This window comes from Coenobita brevimanus, chromosome 33 (assembly GCF_032717465.1).
Source record: "Coenobita brevimanus isolate Jiangsu-jjx chromosome 33, ASM3271746v2, whole genome shotgun sequence".
Taxonomy (NCBI): domain Eukaryota; kingdom Metazoa; phylum Arthropoda; class Malacostraca; order Decapoda; family Coenobitidae; genus Coenobita; species Coenobita brevimanus.
Genome location: NC_136986.1, coordinates 45,553,459 through 45,577,324, shown reverse-complemented (window position 1 = coordinate 45,577,324; position 23,866 = coordinate 45,553,459). Strand labels below are relative to the sequence as shown.

The following is a 23,866-nucleotide window of genomic DNA, read 5'->3' as shown; positions in this document are numbered from 1 at the left end:
TCCTCTGTAATGTTATTACACTAGGTCTGTGTGAGATATCCATATGTTTTTGCCTGTCTGAGTTCAGACAGGACAGTGGATATTAATGCACAGTATGGGTCATAATGAGTCAAATGAGATTTAATTAACCCAAGCCAGGGTAACCAAGCACATTATGCTTGCAGTCTGATGGGTCAGAGTCTGAGATGGGTCTTGCCCTGAACCGCTACATCGGCAACTCCATTCTGCCGGCGCTTATCTCCCACTCCAGTTTCTATGCCGAGGCCGACCAGCACGCCCCACTGCTAGATGCAACACTGCACACTGTGTACCGCCTCTCAAAGTGCAAGGTGGGCACTACTGTGCCATGTAGTTATATTTGTTTTGTCTGACAGATATCCCAACCCCTTTCAGTGTAGTCTGAGTAGAGAGTTTATATGACCACTAACCAAAGAGGTTCATTCCTGCCTCTTAACTAAGGCACATTATACTTCATGCAACCATGACTTAGTGTTTAAGTTGTGAGAGGGGTCTAGCTTTGTCAGATGAAAACAAGCCATTTATAGTGTTGGCCATGTCCTTTTAAGAATACCCACATATTCATCACACTAAAATTGTCCTTCCAAGAGAGATGTAAGTTCACATTCATATGTTATAATGTGGCCACAGCCCCTATGAACCCAACTCAACACAACCTGACAACCACAGATAGCTTAGCCTTCCTAACTACCTAACCCAGTGTAACACCTTAACCCAAGCCAGATCAAGCTTAAACTAATAAGTGCCATTTCACCCTCAGATCTTGACAAAGGGCCAGAGAGAAGCTGTATCGGACTTCCTTGTGGCCTTGACAAGAGAGATGCAGCCAGCTGCCCTCCTGCCTTTGCTGAGAAAGCTGACCATTGATGTGTCAAAGCTGTCTGAGTACACTACTGTGGCACTTAGGGTGAGTTGCGAGAGATACTGGTTAAGTAGATACATAGTGCAAGAGATATTGATTAAGTAGATACATAGTGCAAGAGATATTGATTAAGTAGATACATAGTACACTGCATAGAACCATAAAGAACAAAGAAAGAGAGAGGCATGCAACCATATATTAGAGAGCAGGTTAGAAATTAAAAAAGAGGATGATTGCAGTAAGCCACTTGGCCCATACTAGGCTTTGTATGTTGAAGGCTGGATCCACACAGGAAATGAGCAGGTGTGTGTAGGTGGTAATGAGAGCAATCTGGCACAAATAAATGCTGTGGTTGGATCCCCCCCCCCCTTCCTTTTCTCAGGCCTATTCAATGCAATGTAATAAATGTTCTGTTGCTGTACTGAGAATGGAGTTGAAATCACACTGTGAGCTGTAAAATATCCATTCCATGTCCCTGGTTGGACAGTTTAAAATAAAAAGCTAATTGTCAGTTCTTCTCACATTGATCCACTTGGTCTCATGTTTTCACCCACCCCCACCTACTGCCAGCGTTGCCATTTGTGTGGGGTTACAGTGATAGAATAACTCTGGCCACACCCATCCATGCCTGTGCACTTCCTTTGTGGACACAGCCTAAGGGTAGAAACTGCTAGAATAACACAAGGAGAGCAAAGAAGGCGGCTCACCCTAGCCTTCCAAACCCTTCAGCTAAAAGTGGCAGTCCAAAATGCAAAGAAACCATGCAGTTTAGAAAAACAGGCATAGATTATACAGAAAGAATTCAAATATCATAGTGTAAGTGAACGAGAAGTATTTAAGGTTATATCGTCCTTAACCCTGGGTCCTTTCCCTCCACAGCTGCTTACTCTGCACTACGAGCGTTGTGGTAAGTACTACGGCACTTCCTCCAACACCCCCGGCACGGCATCAGAAGAGGAGAAGCGACTCACCATGATTCTCTTCACAAACATCTTCGATTCTCTGGCCAAGATGGAGTATGACCCTGAGCTGTTCAGCAAGGTAGGAGCAGAATTACATTGTTAATATATGATTTATTTTCTTGTGTTGTCATTGCTGAAATTAACCGTAGTCAGAGGGAAGAATTTTATCCCAGCCCCAAGGGAATCAGTTTGTCATGTAACTCCCTCAGCCAGCAAATGGCCCCCACTTATCTGCCAGGGTGTGTGGGATGTTTTAGACCTCATTATAGAATGTGTTCTGTAGTTTTACATCAACCTCTTCATCATAATCATCATTGTCATCATCATCATCACATTCACCAACACCATCATCATCATCATCCTGATTTCAATCCTTGCCAACTCTCCTTCTCACCACACAGGCTTATTCACATAAACACTCTGAACCCCACAGGCACTACCTTGCTTGTCCGCAATTGGTTGCTCACTACCTCCGGACTACTCCTTGACTCATGGCCACGAAGACGAATTGTACAATACTTCATCCTGCGCTGAGGGTCCTTACAAGCCCACACCTATTGACACATCAGAGTAAGTACCTCTCTGTCTATCCCTGTACTGTTTATAACCCTGTATTTGACTATCTTTTTTTCTTCTAAGAGCCAGTTCTGGTAAATCTTGGAAGGTATAAAGCAATACCTGGAGCTGAAGTTGCATACTTAGTTTGTCATAGACAGAACTGGTTGTTTCTGGAGTCATCTTTTTTGGTATTTCTGTCTTTAGGAAGGACATCTTTTGTGAACTTGTCCCTTCTTTTGGCATAAATAATAATACTGTGCCATTGATGATTTAATACTTGTGTCATGTTCAGGGTGCAGCTTGATGATGACATAATGGACCTAATCAAGAAATTCAGTGAGCACTACCATGATGCTTGGGCCTCACGCAAGCTGGAGAGTGGCTGGGTGTATGGCGAGTCTTGGTCTGGCGAGGAAAAGCTCCACCCCAGACTTAAGCCATACTCCATGTTGTCTGATTATGTGAGTTTTGGAGAAGTGCTTCTTTTGTGAGTTTTGTTTATACGTAATTATGTATGTGTGTATTATTTGTTTTTTTCATTTGTGCTTTATACAAGGTGTCCTGTAAGATTTTGAGAAACCTCAGAATGTGGTTCTGGATATATCAGCTTAGGTCCAATTCTTAGTTGATATGGAGCTACAGTTGTTGATAACCTTATGGGAAACTCCCCCCCCCCCCTGGTAAAATTATCAGTAACTGTAATTCTGTAATGGCTGAGAATGAGACCCATGTTGATGAGTTTTTAATTCAATTTTAGTCACAGATTCACTTCCTGAAGTTTATCATAAATCTTGTGATGCGTGTGTGTGTGTGTCCGTGTGTGTGTGTGTGTGTGTGCATGTATTCTGTGGGCTCTGTATACTCTGTGTATTATGTATGCATTCTCTGTGCTCTTGGTGTTGTGAAGCTGAATGTATGTGCAAAGTTTTACAAGTTCAGTTTGCAAGTTTTGAGTTGTGTCTGTTCTCTGCTGATCTGTACTACCTGTAATGTACCATACGTATTCACTCTTTCATACAGTACAGTATCTCACACCGTCTCTACCCCCACAGGAGCGAGAGAGGTACCGTGAGCCAGTAAGGGATGCCATCAAGGCTCTGCTTGCCATCAGCTGGAACATCGAGTATGAGAGTGAGGGGCCGGGGTCAGGCGGACGGGAACAGCTGCATCGCCAAGATACTGTACGTTGATTTTTACATTTATTGCAATGTTTATATTTCTTGACTTGCCTAGCCTCGGGCTCCTACGCTTCTCATGGGGCAACATGGGATTAGATGATGATGGTATGTTATATTTCATGTGCTGTCAATACTTCATGTGATTATATTTCTTGTGATGTTATATTTCATGTGATGTATGTATTTTGTTTGATGTGTATACAGTACAGTAATTCTTTTAATGTTTATTGTCTTATCAAACTATTGAGGAGCCATAGTTGCTGTATCTTGTGGGTGGACATGATGGACAACAGTAATCTGTTTTGTTGATCGGTTCCCCCACTATCATATTTGTCGTCCTTGTGTTATGGACCCTACCCCCTCCCCCTGTAGGAAGAGATGGGATGAGGATGATGGTTTATTTTGCCCTTCAGAGCCCATCACACCCTACCCATTTTGTTAGTTGTCAGTCACCTTCCAAGTGGCCCTTCCTTTCTTCCCATGTCACTCTCTCACACCTGTCTCTCCCCCTGTCAGTCTCACATTTATGCTTCCCACCCTTTCTTATACCCCATTTCTCTCCCAGTTTAGCTTCTCTATCTATCCCTCACCCATCACTCTCCCTTTCTTCTTCATCATCATTATCATCTCCTCCTGGGAAAACCCAGAAGGAGGATGGCCATGACAGAAATGTCTCTGTGCTGCTCACACACCTTTCTTACTCTCTCAGACATTCCTCTTCCTCTTTTTTCCTCAGTGCTCTGTTCCACTTTCATCTTCCACACTACATAAGGTTTGTCTCCACCAACACTGTCCTCTATAGTCCTCTTATCCTCATGGGGCAATGTAGGATTAGATGAGGGATGGATAGTACTTTCTCTTGATTTCTCTCTCTCTCTCTCTCCCACAGTCGGATGTATACAATTACAACCCTCAGCCTGTGGACATGACCAACCTGACCCTGTCACGTGAGATGCAGAACATGGCTGAGAGACTGGCGGAGAACGCACATGACATCTGGGCCAAGAGGAAGAAGGAGGAGGTCGAGGCTTGTGGTGAGCTTTTGTTGTTACCAGTAGTTATTATTATTACTAATTATTATTATTATTATTATTATCATCATCATCGTACAAATTATTAGCTTCTCACAGTGGTGATGCATTGTTTCAGTTTATTCTGGCTATATCTATCCATCTGTCTGTCTGTAAATTTTTATCAATCTGTCTGTCTATATAAATACATTTGTTTTCTTCAGGAGGTGGCATTCACCCACAGATGGTTCCATATGACATGCTGACTGAGAAGGAGAAAAGGAAGGACAGATATCGTTCCATTGAGCTGTTGAAATATCTACAGTTCATGGGATACAAGCTCACAAGGTACTTGAGAGAGAGAGAGAGAAAGATTATAGGGCTTAGATTGCTGTCTTTGTTGCAGTGTTGTTGTTGAGAGAGAGAGAATTCTGAAAGCCTGGCTGATATGAGAATGACTGTATGGCTTATTTCACTGGGCATGCAGTTGGTAGGTCTCCCAGATATGTATTTCCTCTATTTTTGGTTGGGATGATGATGATGAAAAGATTGGACAGAGTTAAGGTATTGTGAATATTGCAGTGATAGGTATATCCCTGAATTTAAATCATCCTGCAGTTACCGAGCTAGTATTCCACAGGCCTTGTCACACTGAAGCTGGAATACGACATGTAGTGATGAATATTGTCTGGTTGTGTAAGTCAAGGTTGTTGTTGCTGTCGTGGCCCCAGGCTCGTTTGAATGTGAATCTGGTGGACTGTCGGCTGAAGTTGTGCTTCTCCTACAGTCCACCATCCTTCTTTTGGGGAATAGGGGGGGAGCTGAGGGACAGATAGTTATATCAGTGATATAACATGAGGGTGTCACTGTCCAACACTGTAGATCATGGTACACACACTCAAGGCAGTGTTTATCGGTGCTGGATATGATGCAGGTGCTGGAGGGTGTGCCTTCAAATGTTGTCACAGAATTATAACTGACTGGCTCTGTTGCCTGATTATACAGGCTGTGCAGCCTGTGATTATTTTTAGTGTCTTGTTCTTTATGGTCTGTAGAGTGTTGTAGTGTGTTTTAGTGAGGTTAGAAACCCAAACAGGGCTTGCATAATTCATCACTGAATGTATATATTGTTTGTATACCATGGTGGTGGTTTTCATTGTTGTGTCCAAATGTTGGATGGGCAAGTGACCTTAGGGCATTGAGTCTTGGTGTTAATTTGTTTTTAATGTTTGTGATGTGCTGTTTAAATGACATTGATGTATTGTATGTTAGACCAAGGATTTTGTGTGTGTGTGTGTGTGTGGTAGGGGAGTGTTATTTATGGTGAGGTGTGGAGCCAAGGTGGAGTCAGGTGGGGCATTTGAGAATGTAACAGTACACAGTTGGACACTAATATTGGACTTTGTCTAGTTCTGACCTCAGTGTGGTAAATTCCTAAATGTACCAGCAGTGTGTGGAATACAGTAGTTAACCCTTTGAGCCTGGGGATATCATTTTTATATTATTCTTGCCATGGTTCTGGAGAAGGATATCTTCATGTGGAGGCACTGATATAACCATGCAGCTCCACTGGCCAGTTATACAAATGCTACCTAATTCTCTCGCTATCCCCCATGGGAAGGATTGTGGACTGCAGCAAGAGGGCATCTTTAGCTTGCAGTCCAATTTCAAATTAGCCTGGGTTGCATTTAGTGCCACTAGTATTCTTGCCATATCATGATGATTTTATTTCACCGAGGATAGACTCTTGACCTGGAAAAGTTAGCCATGTCTTTAATAAACCCTTCAGTAGCTGGTGCCTTTCTTAAGTTACAGAAAATTATCTGCTTGTAGCAAGAATGAATCAAAATGGACGTGGCCTGGATTCACCTTGAGTCTGACAAACGATACAGGTTCCTGACTGTTCAGCCGTACTGACAGACCCCCCCCCCAATCCCCACCCCATGTAGAAGTTGTTTTTTTATTATTATATATTTAGTTCCTTATCAATGAGAAAATTGTAAACATAATTAAATCTAGAGCACTGATGAATATTTACTACATGCCTGCCATTAACACTCCCTCTCCCAGGCCCTAATTCATGGTGTTAAACAGTGATCACCACCCCACAGGGTTGTACGTGTTCGAGGCGCTGGAAAAGGAAGGTTAGGTCATGTCAGCTCAGGTAAACTAGGCTGTGTCTAGCAACCTTCCCATGTCCCCTGCCATCTTGGAGAGAGTTAAAAAAATGCTTGACATTTATCTCATAACTAAATCCTCGTGCTTTTTCTGTCTGTCATTTTTCTCCACTGGGCTTCTGTGATAAAATTTTTATCTAGGCAGCCTGTCTTGTTGCTCTGCTGCTCCAGTAATTTATGTGGACTCAAACGTACGTATCTTTTTCTTATAATTTAATCCATTTGCTCATTCTGTTGGTCATTTTTCTCCATTGCGCTTCTGTGATCATAATCTTTTATGTATCAGTAACTTGTCCTGTCTCTCTAGAAAGGTCTGTGGACCTGTCTAATAAATGGTATTTGTGGCATCATTATATGCAGACTGAGAGGCTTTCAGGCAGTACTTTGATGTGATGTTTTAACTCAACTCCATTGTTGATTCTGCACAAGGAATCTTAATCTTTTCTATACATTGCACAGATCTCAAGTTGGGAGCACACCTTGTACACCTTGTCAGAAAGGGCGGTCAAAATTTTTTCTTCTATCAGTTTTCCTCTCTCTGATTCCCCTCAGTTTCTCTCTTTGTTGCAGTGTTTCATCTCTTCAATGACCTAGCCAGAGGGGTTACTTGGGTGACACTAGCCATCTTCAGAAACATCCGTGAATATCCGTTGCCACCCCATATTTTGAGGGATACCTCCACGCTCCCTTAAGTTGTTCTTGAACCACCTCACAATTAGACATGGATGCCTTATATTTAAACTCTGAATTGTGCCCCTGTATCTCTCCATGACCCCCTTTTACCTTTACAATTTTGGTTAGTGCTCTGTTAAACTCTGGCAGTACCAACCCACTTCCCCTGATTGTGGTGGGCACACATCACCCATCCACTGCAGCTACACTCACCCCTTTCTGTTCACTTCTGATACAAGAGTTAACCCGTACTCTCACCTTCATATTCACAGCTGGTTAACTCTGGAACCATCTCCCTATCTCTGTCTTTCCATTACCTTGTGATCTTCAGTTTTTTTATTACCTGAAATCCAGGTGATGTCCTCTTTCGTTTATTTTTGCTGATGTGATTTTACTTAACGTAGGAAAAGCCTCATGCTGGAGAGGTTTATTAAGGCTCTATCTAACCCCTGCAGTTCTCTTTCTCTATTTTTCCTTGGAGTGGCAGTTTTTGTGAGGTCCATGTTTAATGAAAAATTAATGTATTGCTTTTACATGTTTTCTGGACCTTACCTCTTTCCATCCTTTGGTGGGGAAAGGAGATTAGGATAATAATGATGATGATGATTATTAGATTTGCATGTTGTCTGTTGGTGAAGTTAGGTTAGATTTAAAATTTGAGCAGTTCTCATGAATTACAAGTCAGGGGTGTCTTCCAACTGTCATTTTTTTTTTTTTCTCCCCCCCCCCCCCACAGGTGGTCTTGTAAATTGGGCAAAATGCACAAATCAGTTGTGTAGGTACCAATGATACTATAGTGGGTATTTTTTCCATAATCCTCTGTGAACTTAAGGACAACCATCAAAAAATGCAATTTATAACAGACTAACACTGCATTATTCATCTCCTAGGGCCCACGGTGATGGTGATGATCAAGGAGGTGCATCAGGGGCAGTGGAGCGTAGATTTGCATACAGTCTGCTGGAGAAACTTCTGCAGTACCTGGACTCTGCTGCCATCAACATGAAGCTGCTCAAACCATCGGCTAACTTCTCCCGACGTAGTTCATTCAAGACCTCAACCAAGGATGTTAAGTTCTTCTCAAAGGTGGTCCTGCCACTTATGGAGAAGTACTTTAGGTAGGTATTGGATCAGTTTTCTCCCTGTATCTTTTTGTATTTATTTTTATTTATTCACTTTTTTATTTATTTTTTTAATACCTCACCCCATCCCTAGGGAATTGATAGGGAATAAATATAAATGGATGAACTATGTACCTGGACTCTGTTGCCATGAACATAAAGCCTCTCAAGCCATCAGCAGACGTCTCTCAGCATAGTTCCGTAGGACTTGGTAGGTGCAGTATCATTCATTCATTCATTCATCATCCAATCCTACATTGCCTCATGAGTAGCATAGGAGCCCGGGGCTAGGCAGTTGGTCCCCGACATTTAAAATGAGAGTGACCAGCCTCACTCATCCCTGAGTGGCATTACATGAGCAATCAACCCCAACCATCCCTTGGATATAAACCTTCACCGGCTCAATCCGATTGGAGCACAATTACCCACTAAACCACCAGGCACCAAAATCTGGTTACATGGTTACCACCCAGGGTAGTAAATGGTTTCCTGGTGTACAAGAAACCATTTAGCTTGTCGCTCAGTGTAGAGTCACCCACAGGCAGAAGGAAGAGGAAGGAATGAAGGAAAGAAAGACAGAAGAGGGAGTGTAATGTTACCCATAGGCAGAAGGACAAGGAAAGAATGAAGGAAAGGAAGACAGAAGAGGATGGAAGGAAAGAAGAATGGAGGAGAGAACAGGGAAGACACCCGACAGCTGCACTACATCAAGTGAGTGGATCTCTGATGGAAAAGTTGACAGATTCACTCAGTTTTGCATTTCTTTCTCTCTCTTCATTTTTCATGCATTTCTGTTAATTCTCCTCACTCCATGGCAACAGAAACTGCAACTACTTCCTAGCAGTTCCAGCCACTACAAACCTCCATCCATATGTTCTTCCATATGTTCTTCCATTCATATGTACATACATCCTTTCTTTCTTTCCTTCTTTCTTTCTTTCCTTGCATGTTTCTGTAAAATCAGCTCTCTCTCTGCATTGCAGCACAAATCGCAACTACTTCTTGGCAGTTGCAATAACAACAAACATGGTTGGTGCAGCATCACTCAAGGAGAAAGAGATGGTGGCATCACTCTTCTGTAAGCTGGCCAACCTCATGCGCATCAAGAGTGTCTGCTTTGGATCAGACACAAAGGTTGGTACTGGGTTTGTCTCTGATCTGTGGATGATGGTGGTAGTGGTGAGGATGTTGATTATGATAGTGATGACAGTTCGGGTATGATGATGGTTTATTGAGTACCTGTTGTGTCATTTTCCAGGTGACAGTGAAATGTCTACAAGTAATCGTGAGGTCGGTGGATCCCAAGACCTTGGCCAAGAGTCTTCCAGAGTTTATCCGCACATCCATGCTGACCTTCTTCAATAATGCTGCCATTGATCTGGAACACTGCATCCACTGTCTGCAGGAGGTGAGAGAGGGAGAGGGTATATTTCATAGATATCTGACCTCATGGAAAACTGATACTTAGATTGTTTTGTATATGGAAAATTGACCCCCCTAGATCAGTTTTCTAGTATGGAAGAGCAACTCACCCTGTGGAACTTTGCCTCATCATATAAGTTTCTCAAGCTGCTTAGTTTGGTTTGGTTTGGTCATGTTTTCATAAGGGGGATCACATTTCCATTACCACCATTTAGAGGAATAATGACCCACAGATCACTTTCTTGGGAATCACTCTTCTGTCTGACACCAGAGGCAATATATTTGCTGTCTATAGGAAGTGAAAGAGCAGGAGAGAGAGGGTGGGTTCTTGAGAAGAGAGAGAAAGGAGGGGTGTTCTAAGGAGCAAAATGGATGGAAGTACTGTATGTTAAGAGAGAGAGAGGTTTTGTGAAGGATATAAATAAGTCTCATGTTTAGATAGAAAAGCAGCTGCTAAGAGTTTATATGCACATCCATGTTTACATTCACCAGTATTGCTGCACTTGCCTTGAACACTGCATTTATTGTATGTTGGAGATGGGAGAGATACAGTACTGTAAAGAAGGAAAAATACAAAGATACTGAGAAGAGAGAAAGGGAAGCAAATAATAGGGAGAGTTAGTTTTATTAAACTGGCCCACTCAGTGATGGCCACCCACACACACACAGGGGAAGTATGCCTACATCCGAGGGACGCACCTGAAGACATCTGCATCCCTCAACTATATCCAGACCATCCTGCTGCCTGTGTTGACCTCCCTCTTTGACCACACTGCTGCATGCGAATTTGGACAGGATCTGCTGCGTGAGTAGTTATATAAATACACACACAATTTAGTTTGATATACGTACAGACTTTAAAAGTTAAGAATTTGCAGTCACCCACCACTGAACGCGCAAGCAAACTATGGTAACAGGCAGAATTACTTGTGCACAGAAGCTCGCTAACGCTCACACAATTCAGTAAAAACAAATACTGGTATACATATAATGCAAAGAGTTTTCTTATGTGGTACTTTGCTTATAAAATGCCACTAAGACATAGAAACACAATTGAGTTACAGTAGAGGGAGGTGTGGGTGCTCACCATCCACTCCTCGATGTAGTGCTGCACTCGGGTGGCTGAACTTTCCTCTCTTCCTTCCTTCTTTCCTTCCTTTCACTTTTGTCCTTCTTTCCTTCATTCTTCCCTCTTCCTTCTGTCTACGGGTGACTCTACACTGAGTGACAAGACACATGGATTCCTGTACACAAGGAAACCATTTACTTCACTGGGCAGTAACCATATACCCAAACAATGGTTTCTGGTAGTTTAGTGGGTAATTGAGGTGCTCCAACCACATTGAGCCTGTGTTGGTTTATATCCGAGGGATGGTTGGGGTTTATTGCTCATGTAATGCCACTCAGGGATGAGTGAGGCTGGTCACTCTCATCTTAAATGTCAGAACCAACATGCCTAGCCCTGGGCTGCTATGCTCTTCATGGGGCAGCACAGGAGTGGATGATATATGATGATGAAAAGTAGCTTATTGATATATTTTCCTGTGTGAGTAATTCTTGTGTGAAGCCATGAGCATCTTTGTTTGTATTAGTGTTACAGTTTGAGCACTTTATTAGGCTTTTCAGAGAGAGAGAGAGAGAGAACTTATTTTGGCACTTAGCATCATAACCATTCCTTCTCCACAGTCGACAAATTCCATGTTGTTAGCTAAAAATGCCCACAATGCTATACCAGCTTGGAATAGACCTGGCCCTAATCAGATGTACAGACATAGATACACTACTTACAGATATTACAAACTCACCATCTCCACAGTTGATGAAATTCAGGTTGCCAGCTACAAGATCCTGGCAGCTCTGTACCAGCTTGGGACGGATCTCACACTAGACAGCGGAAAGACGTTTATCAAGAAGGAAATCAACCGCCACAGGCCGGCCATCGGAAGCTGCCTGGGGGCATTTGCAGCCACCTTCCCTGTTGCCTTCCTGGAGCCCATGATGAATAAGAACAACCCATGGAGTATACACAACAGGATTGCTGATCAGTCCCTGGAGGCTCAGGGTAGGTGGAGAGAGGGGGAAGAAGGTTGCCGTGGGGCAGGGGAGGAGGGTAGAAAGGGAAAGAATGAAAGAGGGAGAGAGGTGAGGTGGATGAAGGAAGAGAAAAGAATTTGGAGTTAGGGAATACAGTAAAAGTCCTGTCTTTTGACAACCAATGTCTCGGAAATCCGAATTTATGGCAGTTTAAAGAAAAAGTTCCATTCCGTGAGTTTTCTGGCTTTTCAGCACATTTTCCAACAGGTATTGGTACGTGGCAGTTTAGAAAAGGGTGCCGTGTTTGTCAGCCATCTTATGTAGTGATGGCACAGACTTTACTACTCCCATAAGGCTCACTGGCTAGTTACCAGTGCTCTTGGGTGAGATGGTATGAGTGGTTTGTACAAGTCTACAGTATGTGATGTCACAGACTTTACTCCTCCCGTAAGGTTTACTGGCTAGCTACCAGCACTCTTGGGTGAGACAGTATGAGTGGTGTGTACGAGTCTATAGTGTATATTTGGCCGTGACTTCTTCCTGTGAGTGGTCACTTTCAAAAGTGTGGTGAACTCGTTGTGAACTTTGTCTTGGCTTTACTCTGTTTTTCGGGTGTTTAGCATTGGAAAATGGCTTCAGCCAAAAGGACAGCTTTCTTCTGTGATGAAGAAACGCACGTATCAGTTGCTTGCCATTTCACAGAAGCTAGAATTATTGAAAAAATTGGAAGCTGGTGTTGCAAAAAAGAAATTAATGAAGTGTTCAGTGTGAGCTCTTCTACAATTTATGATATAAACTAACAAAAGTGTGTCCTCTTCAGGTTTGTATCAAAAGGTTTGAGTGACTCATCAATCAAACAAAAAGTTTTGAAAAAGCGTAAGTTGATTGAGCTTGACGAAGTGTTATACAAGTGGTTTGTGGTGCAGCGCTCAGAAGGGAAACCTGTGTCAGGCCCAGAGATAACAGAGAAGGCGAAGATGTTTTATGAGAAAATGAAAATAACTGAACCATGTGCCTTCTCAGATGGTTGGCTTAGGAATTTTAAACAACAGCATGGCATCAGGCAGCTGGATGTTAGTGGTGAAACCCAGTCTGCTGATGCTGATGCTGCCGAATGCTACAGCCAAACATTTTCTGAGCTAATCAGAGAGCATGGATTACTGCTGTGCTGAATTTATAATGCAAACGAGACTGACCTATTTTTCAAGAGTATGCCTGAGAGAACTTTGGCTGGGGCTGGTGAAAAGGCTGAAAAGGGCTTCAAACGTAACAAGGAGCGCCTAGCAATGTTGATGTGTGCATATGCTTCAGGTGCACACAATTTAAAACTGTTCGTTATTGGCAAATACAAGGTTAGGTAAGTTTTTTTTTTTCTATCATAAAAAACACCATATGTTGCTTACTGAATATTTATGGTAATGCATATTTTTGACCAAAAAAAAAATACATGCTAGAATCCATTCATTCTTCATTTGCAGGTCCAGAATCAAGCTCACACTTGCAGTGCCAACCCAGATCATCCATAGGTATACATAAATACACCATTTGTTCCCTACTGAATATTTACAGTATTGCATATGGTTGACAAAAAAAAAAAAACATGCTAGAATGCATTCATTCTCCGTTTGCAGAATCAAGCTCACGCTTGTATTCCCAACCCATATCATCCATACATACACTTCATATGCATAAATACACCATATGTTTCGTATTGATTATTTACGGTACAGTATTGCGGATGGTTAAAAAAAAAAAAAAAAATGCTAGAATGGGTTCACTATTCATTTGCAGGCCCAGAATCAAGCTCACATTTGCAGGCCCAAACCAGATCATCCATACCGTACATACACTTCATATGCATAAATACACCTTGGTTAGAGTTAGTTTGTGTTTTCTATAAATAATGGCACAAAAAACACCCTGTGTATTCTTTATTCACTGCTTATAGTTTACAAAAATTACACACTAGAAAAGCAGCCAATGTTTCAGCAAAATCAATGTTTCGGTGCTGAAGGGTGCCAAAAGACAGGACTTCTAACGTATTGCAAAGACTATTATAAGTACAAATGGATTTTCTTGTGAGATGGTGCCAGGATTCCAGAGGCCTGGATGATGTGTGATATCTGTGTGGGTCATTTCGCTGGCCATCCCAGCATTGGCAGGTGTCCAGATGCAGGTTGAAAGAAAAAATTAATGCCAGTGCATAGAGTTTGTCATAATACACTAATAGTGGCATATCCAGGTGTCCATGACTGGAGGACCAAGATGGGACCAAACCCTGTTTTGAAGGGGCCCAGTAAGCCCACCATATAAGTGCGTTAACATAATTTCAAATAATTTTCAGAGCACAATATGCAAACATTAAATAGACCATAATTTAAAATGAGTTGTCAAGGGTCTGACTGTGAGGGCCAGAGCCCTCCCAGGCTGCCCCTGTAGCTATGTAATTGTTTGCCAGTGAAGCTCTAATCCTGTATTTCTTTTACCTCTCCTTGCAGAAATCATTGTGAAAATGGAGACGGCCATGCCAACACTGGAGGGAGTAATTAAACAGGTTGAGAAGTTTGTGGAGGAGGAGGCAAAGCATCAGGATCAGCCACACATCATTGACATCATCCTGCCCATGCTGTGTTCATACTTGCCTTTCTGGTGGAATCAGGGCCCTGACAACGTTAATCCTTCTGAGGGGTGAGTCATATCATCATCATCATTATTGACCTCATCCTACCTATGTTGTATCTGTGAGGGATGAGTTATGGCATAGCAACTATTGGTGTTTATATATTTTTATTGTTGTTTCAGTCATCTATTGATGTTGCAGGAACTTTGTATCACTGGTAGTGGTGGTAGTAGTAGTAATAGTTAGTTGCCACAGGTTCATAAAAAATGTGAACCTGGTAGACTGCAGGCTGAAGCTGCCCTTCTCCTGCAGTCGACCCTCTTCCATTTGTTGGGTAGGGAGAGAATTAAGGGATGTTCTTATATCCAAGCAGTGGAGCCTTATCAGTGTGTCAGTACTACCACATGAGGGCTGCCCATTCCAACACCATGTGTCACTGGTAACATGGAAACATATGAACCAGCAACTGCAGTTCTTTTTGAGACTTATTATATAAATGTTGGTGTACGATAAACTCTCCAAACTGGTGGGGCTAGATTACCAGTGAACTCACCCACACTGAGTAGGTGAGTATTATCTTGTAGCAGCAAAGACGTTATAAAAATGAAAGAGATGATGAAAGCTGCCTGTATTGAATTCATGATCATCATCATCCAGATCTCCTTGCCTCACCAAAGGATGGGATGAGTTAGGACCCAGAGGGCAAGAGAAAACTTGGTAGAAGGAAAAATTAACCAAAAGGCTGTCCAATTAAATGAGCCACACACTCATTCATGACTCATTCATGCCTCCAGGATCCAGACTTCACCCCACAGGCATAAACATCCACGCTTATGCACTTAATAGCACCTCTCAGCTAAGGTGATTCTGGTGACTGTCACTACACCAGGAAAGACAAGGGAGGTGAATGCTTCACATTAATTGTGTGTTGTGCTCACAGGAACCACGTGTCTCTGGTGACATGTGAACACATGAACCAGTTGCTGAAGTTGGTGCTGCGATTAATCATGTACAATGTTGGTGTGGAGAATGCCCCATGGATGACCCGTATTGCTGGCTACACGCAACAGATCATCATCAACTCCAGTGAGGAGCTGCTTCGTGACCCATACCTGCCCCTGGCAGACCGTGTACACAAACGCACTGAGTACATGTTCAACAAGGAGGAGAACCTGAAAAGCTTCCTTAAGTCCACCACTGAGGATACCAGTCAGGTGGGTTACTGTGTAAGGTTTTGGTTTAACGGGAATTTGAATATATTTGGAGAGACAGGTTGGCAAGGAACCAAATGCCATGAAACACTTAGCCACAGTCTTCATGTCTGTAACTTAGGCCTCTAAACCTGTTCTGGCATATTCAGCCAGTACCCAGGGACACATGGCCGGTGCATCATCTGGTTTATTAGTTATCTCCACCTGGTGCAAACATAGGTAATAATTTTACCCACCGACCTACAAAGAATGAATGAACACCTGAGCTGGATGGGGCCAACTGCCTGCTACAGGACTCAAACTTTGGTACTGATAGGCCATCAGATCGAGTCTATCTTCTTATCACTGGTTTAAATTCAAGAGATTAGCTGTAGAGTGAAAGAACTTGTGGTTCATTTAGGTTAGTTCTTGAACAGTGAGTCCAGGTTTTTCCCTTCATCCAGTAACTCTCAAAATCTATGCAAACCACTTTTACTTTGTTCTAGAAAACCCATAAAATCAAACTCCACCTGCTGGTACTCTAACCACCCCTCTTTTTTTTTTAGCAGATGAACAGAGGAAAGGGGGGGGGGGAATAGGGGCAATAAAAATCTATACTCTAGACTTACAGGAATCCTCCATTCATAAGAAATCTGCAACAGTTGGACTTGAATTGTTGTTGGTTGAAGTTTGGGGGGAAACTAATCTGGAGAAGCTAATTCCAAAGGGAAGCCAGTCTGGGAATAAAGAATACCTTTATCTGAGTGGGGCTAAGGAAGGTGGTCAGAAACATTGCTGGAGCCTAGCATGTATGAGGTTGCTAGAGTGAACGGAGATGTTTGTTGTCTCCAAAGGTATTTTAAGTGTCTTGGCAGTGTGGTTAACTGCTATACATCAGAGATATGTCCATCAGCTGGAATGCTTAGGATCTAGAGGAGCCTTATCTAGAAATAGAATGGATATGTAGCGTTTTAGACAATAAATCCTGAGAGGCTTCATTATGGAATTAGCCCAACTAAGATTAAGCTAAGACCAAACCAAGCCAGCTAAAATGACCAGACCTAACCCAGCTTAGCCCACCAATGCACATGTTATCTAACCAGACCCAAACTAATGGAGCAAAACTCTCAAAAGCCTAATCTCTCTGGCTGCTATGATCCCCAGGTTGAGAGCCAGCTGCAAGAGGAGTGGCAGCTTCTGACACGTGATATATATGCTTTCTACCCGTTGCTGATCAAGTATGTGGACCAACACAGGAATTATTGGCTCAAGAATGACATACCCGAGGCTGAGGATGTCTATAACAGAGTGGCGCAGATCTTCCATATTTGGTCTAACTCACAGGTAATTTATTATTCTCTCTCACTCTGTCTGCCTCTCATAGCCTCTTATCCTTGCTCATGTTTTGCTTCTGTCTCTCTTGATAAAGATGGGTATACTACTGATGAAGGATTTCCATATTCGGTCTTACAGGTTGTAGCTCTCTGTCTATCAATCTATCGCCATCTCCATCGCTGTCTCTCTTCATCAGTAAACTCTTTGTCTTTCTTCACTGTACAGTACTTCCGCCGTGAAGAGACCAACTACATCAGCCTGAATGAGATTGACAACATGACCCTGATCATGCCCACGGCCTCCTCCAGAAACAGAGTCACAACTGGACCTGACCCTGTGTCTAGCGGTGGTGGCAAGGTCAAGGTAGGTTGAGTTTCTCTTTTATTATTGATATTATTATTAGTAAGGATGTCCAGGTTGATATTTATGTATTTAATTATTCATTCATTATGTGTCAGATTCTGGGCATGGACTTGACAGTCCATTCTTCATGGCCCAATCGTCCTTCTACAAGCCATACAGCTTCGTGTGACACCATATCAGCACCAGTACTTACCATCCATATTGAATGCCTGCTAGGGGTGTCTTATTAGGAACTGGAGTGATGGTAGTAATGGCAGTGTTTTTATCGCATGTTCTTGAGTCTTGCAGATCAGTAAAGTCTGTTTTAATAAAATTCAGATCATCAGACTTGTGCCATAACCTGGGAACTTATGTGGGGTGTAAGGTAGCCTCCTACCCTTAAATGTTCTGGAGTGTGGTAGCCTGGCTTTGGGCCCCTGGGCTCCAAAGGGAACTTTTTTGGGTGGGGTAAGGGTTAAGGTAGGTTATGGGGGTTGGATCAGGGGAGGGGAGGGGGATGATGTGAGGGAGGCCAAGTGGCTTGTTGAGGGTCTGTTAATTTGTCAGGTAATGAATGTAAAGGTGTAGAGAAGGGCAGTAGTCATCCCTCATTTTCGTAGGTGTTATGGACCAGACATGCCTGTGAATAATAAAAATCTTGGAGTTATGAAAAGCTCTTCCAAAAGGGTCTATATGCAAAACTTCGTAAGAATCGGCCCACGCGTTTTTGAGTAATTTTGTTCAGACAGACAAACATACAAACAAACCAACGGGTGGAAACATAACCCCTCCAACTTCGTTGGCGGAGGTAATTAGGTTTACTGAGCCTATTAAAATGAACCTAACAATACCAAACTAGGTACTACCGGTATATGCTTTTACAATTACCTTATCTTTCCGTGTTTCATAGCTCGAAGAACACGATAAAAATTGATGGGAAAAATCGTCAGGCATTAGGCCTACTTGATAATTATCTTTAGTAAAAATAAACTAAGTAAATAGAACACAAAACCTAAACTGGAACTTCCTATCGATAGCACCATAGTGAGGAATAGTGATAGAGTAATTTTCTCTTTTCTCTGTACAGTAACATGCTGCACAGCTGCTAAGTGGCAGGTCGGCTTGCAGAAGCATTGCACCTTTGTTCTGTCTTTCCGATGTGCGTTTAGTAAAGTTCACAATAATGCTTGAGGTACTCCATTTTATAAAAGAAGTAATGAAAATATCAAATAGAGAAACTTACGTCTAAATGTTGCTATTTTGGCCGCCTAGGACGGTCTTGGATTCCCTCTACTACACACGAGTACCAGAGTGTCATGTCAACAAAGACTTGAGGATTTGAGTAGGAATAAAATTATACTTTATAAATAATGATATTCAGATTCTCTCTTCTAGGTCTCACAGATACTATAGTAATTATTATGTACTAAACATAATATAACTCAATAAAAAAGGAGAAATTATCCTGAATATCTATAAAATATCTGCATAAAATAACGAAGTCATGAAAAGTTTGAATGTAATGGAGATGAGATGTCTGAGGAGTATGTGTGGAGTGACGCGTATGGATCGAGTGCGAAATGATGAAGTGCGAAGGAGAACTGGAGTTGTTCGGGAGATGGCTGGTAGAGTTGAGCAGAGGGTGTTGCAATGGTTTGGGCATATGGAGAGAATGGATAATGAGCGATTGGTGAAAAAGATAACTAGATCTGATGTGAGAGGTGTAAGACTGAGAGGAAGACCACGAATAGGATGGATGGACAGTGTGAAGAGAGCGCTGGATGCGAGAGGGATGTCTGTTGAGCAAGGAAGAGTGGCTGTGCATGACAGAAATAAATGGAGAGAAATTGTGAATGAATAAGTGATGACGCAGCCCTGAGGGGATATTCTCCCGCTTTTGGTCTGATCAGCTAGTCAGGTCAGGTGCGGGTAAGGGGATGGGTCTGTTATGATGTGGCAGGGGTAAACCAGTTCTGCTGTCGGGCCCTGCTGTGGATGTCACTGATTGCATTGCGCAGTTGACCCTTGTGCGTTGTGATGCAGTGAGGATCTGTCCGTTCTCCCCTTTGGGGCTAAGATGCGAATAAATGTGTTTGAATGGATGAGTAAATGGAGAGTGAGTCGTCCTGTCTCGGCTACCTCCCTTTCCTTGGGGGAAGCAGCCTAGGTATATAGATAGATAGATAGATGAAAGAAAACCACAGCTCAAACGTAATTGAACTGGTAACTATTTTATTTTTATGCACCGGTCCAATTAAGTTGTATGTAGGCCTATTGTTATTTTTATTACTTTATATAATGCAGACCTAAATACATTGTTAATGTAGCCGTGGGGGAGTACCTGAGGGAAGGTTTGTTATGGGGGATTGGGAAGGGGCCCCCCTGGAGGGCCCTCAATCATGTATTCCTCTTAGGTGACCTTGTGTATCACATGTTCTGTTGACAAACTGTAGGAATTGGGGGCCCCCCAAATACTGGGGGCCCCTGGCTGCAGCCCAGTCAGCCCCCCCCTTAATCCGCCACTGCAGGTGAGTGGAAAGATATATGTGAGGAAGCTGTTCTTTCTTAATTAGTATTGATATAATAGATATAATAATGATTTTCAGACAGAGGGGAAACAATATTGAGATAGTTTATTCTGCACTGTAAGAGAATGCACTGCCAGGGATTCAAGATGTGACCTAGAAGTAGCTTGTATTACTTGGCTGTACATTCTCTCGTATGCTGTAGACTAAACCATCTGACTTATCATTCTTCTCTGTCAAATAATCATTATTCTGTTTCATTACATCACAAGTTAGCTTAGTTTGGTACTTCATCCATCATCCAATCCTATGCCGCCCCATTAGGAGCATAGGAGCCTGGGACTAGGCAAGTTGGCCCTTTGTTAGTTACCATTGGATAAAATGTGCATGTTTTGGTATTCATAATTCAGGTGAGTGGAAAGGTCAGCAAGATGGGGCAGTTTTTTCTGCTTAATATTACTATATAAAACTTTGGTTATGTTAGAAAAATATTTAATAATGACTAAAAATGGTTGATAATGGATAAAGATGTGTCAGAAATATGTTTGATAATGGATAAAAACGTGCTTGTTTGGTTACCCAGAGTTCAAGTGAGTGGAAGGGTCAGCAAGAGGGTGCAGTTCTTTTTAACCTAATATTACAACTGCGTCCAAATACAATGTTGTCTCACTCGTCCCCATCCCCACCATACCAGCCCACAGGGATACACATCATGCCAGTACGTACACACAACCAGGTTTACATGTGCATTTTTATGTGCCTGTTCTTGGATGTATCTTTAAAGCATACATGCACGCCATAAAACAGGCATTGGAATTTGGTGATCCCTGTCACGCGTACACACAACCGTGCTTCTATGTATGATGTGCCTGATCTTTGATGTTTTTATAAAGCATACACACACACATAGTGCACATCACGACACATCATGATGTCATATAAAATGTACACACAATGCACGTTCATAAACAGGCACTGAAATTTAGTCATCCCAGCCATGCTTAATTGTTTGTTCCTTTAAGTTGTCTGTACATCTCTCACATTTAGGTAAAAATGTACATGCCATGCACAAGAGAAGCTGAAGCTTGTTCAAGCTGATGAACCCAGCAGATTCACAAAGCCAGGCTTACATGTGTATTTTTGTGGCTGTATTGATGTTCCACGTGCACACTAGACAAAGACGCATACAGTGCACATCCTAAACAGAGGAATCTGATGTCGGGTGACCTATATATGTACACATAGCTGGGGTTTACATGTCCATTTCTGTGACTGCTATTGGATGCCTGTAAAGTTACACAGATGGACACTAATACACTTGCATACAACCATCAGTGTGCTCACAGGCACATACATGCACCTAGCTGTACTAAGGGTATGTAAAGGTGAAGCAAAGGGCCTTATTTTAAACTTTGGTGCCAGACAAGAGATCACAAAGTACAATGTTCTGTGTCATATTTCAGCAACAGTACATGGCAAATACAGTACTGTGAACAGAAATATGAGAGGACAGGTAAATGAAACAAAAGGGAGGTTGATGATGTTGACTCATTGTGCCTGGTATGTCTTTCTTCATACAAGGTAGTCCACAGAAACTCACCTGGCAGTAGTTTGTGTGTTGCAGGGATGGTTCAATATACTGATGTGGGCATGAGTATGTTAGTTAAAATAGGAAATGAATAAATGATGCAGGATAGACATTGATAATGCTGATTGGGCCATTCCCACAACACATGACAAACTGCCCAGCAGAGTGAATGAGAAGCATTATATTATGAACTGTCTTGTATTCTTGCTATCTCCTATCAGATTTATTCAGGTCAGAGCAGGGAGCAAGAACAAACAAAAAAGGATGTCAGCCAGAGCCAAGTGCTTAGTAAAGAAGTCCCCCCCATACAAAAAGCTATATGACAATCATGTGGACTGTTTGAAGGGCATCAGGTCACATTGCTGTTTTTTTCGGCTGTGGGAGTCTCTTATCCTACAAAGGGGCAACCCTTTTTACAGACAGGGATAATACGGTAGTACTGTTTGTTGAGTTAGCCCCATGTTCATCTACAACATGAGCCCAGTGGACTGCATGCTGAAGCTTTCCCACCCAGCATTCCACCATCCCCTTTTGAAGGGATAGGGAAGTTGCTCAGGGATGTTTGTATAATTAGGCCTAAAGGTCTGAAGGGTGGTTGGAGCTTATTGCTCACACTATGGCATTCTTGGGCAAGTGACTCTACACCCTCACTTTAAGTATCATGGCTGGGTAACCGAGCCCCAGTTCCCTTTGTATCATATGGGGCAAGAAAGAAAAGATTGAATGATAGGTAGTATGTGGCTGACACAGAACTCAGTGATGCTCTGCTCTGGCACTGATATTTAAAACACCCCATTGATTGAAAACTTAGCAGAGTTTTCCAAGGCAGCCATTGCATATTGATAGCATTGTGGTTAAATCATGGCTTTATATAGTGCAGTACTGTATATATATAGGCTGACCCAGAAAATATGTGACAGACTTCAGGAGGTTATTCTTGGCCTAATTTTTGAGTAATAAATGCATTATCAGCATAGGTCCCTGGTACTCAAGAGGAAGGCCTTCACATGGTGGCACAATTATAACAAGCATTCCTCATCTCCCTCCCCAGTGCCTCCCTCATCTCTCTCACCAGTACCTCCCTCATCTCTTACCAGTACCTCCCTCATCTCTCACCAGTACCTCCCTCATATCCCTTCCCAGTGCCTTCATCTCCCTTCCCAGTCCATCCCTCGATTCATTTTCCTTCCCGGTGCCTCCCTCATCTGCTTCCTAATACATCCCTCATTTCCCTTCTCAGTGCCTTCCTCATCTCCCTCCCAGTGCATCCCTAATCTCCCTCCTAGTGCCCCAAAAGGAGCATGGTGGGCTGAGGGGCTGCATCAGCTTGCAATCCACACGGTTCACATTTCAGATAAGCCAGGGGTTGCAGCTACTACTACTACTACAACTACTACTATTACATTAGTCCAAAAATAGCCTGAAGTTTCTTGCATGCTTTCTGTAACAGCCAGCATCTTCTTTGTATACACTAGCAACAGAAAAACCCTGCATTGCACTGTTCACCATGATGTTTGGAATTTTTTATGCAATGTACTATTTGTTGTTGCAGGTTATTGCAGCTGTTTGGAAAAAGTAGAATAGTGAATTGTCTTTAGAGATTTTGATGTTCGATGTGTTTTCAGATTTGAGAGAATTTTTTTATAAATCCTTTTTCCCCCACAGATTTTTAAAAATATGTTGAGGAGGGTTTGTGCTGTTTTTAACTACATTAAATGCTCTACCCATTGTAAAGAAATTGAAGAAGATATGCTGAAAGAAGAAAGGAATGAGAGAGAGGGGGGGAGAGAGAGAGACTGTGAGAGAGAGTGAGTAAAGAGAATGAGGGAAAACTGGAAGCAAGAGGGAATGAAGAGATGAGGAAAGAAAAGGGAGGAAGGAGTGAAAGTTACTGTATTGGAGGGAGGAACACTGTAATAGAATAAAAAGTGAGAAAGAGAGAGTGGAGGGGACAGAGCAAATAATCAGAGGAGTGCTAAATCAAGGAAGAATGTAAGAGAGTCAGCCAGTATCGCTGTATCTAGCAAAGCATTTGCCTGCTAAACACCCCCAGTTAATTTCTCTACCTTGCACCTTCAGTTCATTTTTGGTGTTATGTCACATTTTTCATCTTGTATTTTTCACAATTTTGCACTTAGTTGTATAATTATGGCTGTATTAAGTGTATGTAAAATGCATATTTTGTATTATTCACCCATATGCAATCTGTGTTGTGTATTGTATAATTTTTTGGCTGTGTTTTGGATGTTGTG

At 42.3% G+C, this 23,866-nt stretch overlaps 1 protein-coding gene across 3 annotated transcripts in view; it reads left to right on the top strand.

The window, feature by feature from the left end:
- The window catches only part of RyR (Ryanodine receptor), a 186,570-nt gene that overhangs the window by 105,412 nt on the left and 57,292 nt on the right, over positions 1-23,866 (top strand). For 2 of the 3 annotated variants that reach the window (XM_080269466.1, XM_080269465.1), the window contains 18 exons: positions 165-329; positions 779-925; positions 1,760-1,921; positions 2,276-2,412; positions 2,693-2,861; positions 3,453-3,581; positions 4,468-4,612; positions 4,813-4,936; positions 6,700-6,732; positions 8,328-8,555; positions 9,542-9,692; positions 9,817-9,966; positions 10,650-10,785; positions 11,797-12,042; positions 14,513-14,702; positions 15,575-15,848; positions 16,989-17,168; positions 17,385-17,522. In XM_080269466.1, coding sequence (XP_080125592.1) covers positions 165-329; positions 779-925; positions 1,760-1,921; positions 2,276-2,412; positions 2,693-2,861; positions 3,453-3,581; positions 4,468-4,612; positions 4,813-4,936; positions 6,700-6,732; positions 8,328-8,555; positions 9,542-9,692; positions 9,817-9,966; positions 10,650-10,785; positions 11,797-12,042; positions 14,513-14,702; positions 15,575-15,848; positions 16,989-17,168; positions 17,385-17,522 — 2,904 coding nt within the window. The remainder of the gene's footprint in view (positions 1-164; positions 330-778; positions 926-1,759; positions 1,922-2,275; positions 2,413-2,692; positions 2,862-3,452; positions 3,582-4,467; positions 4,613-4,812; positions 4,937-6,699; positions 6,733-8,327; positions 8,556-9,541; positions 9,693-9,816; positions 9,967-10,649; positions 10,786-11,796; positions 12,043-14,512; positions 14,703-15,574; positions 15,849-16,988; positions 17,169-17,384; positions 17,523-23,866) is intronic. The other variant, XM_080269467.1, reaches the window with a different exon arrangement.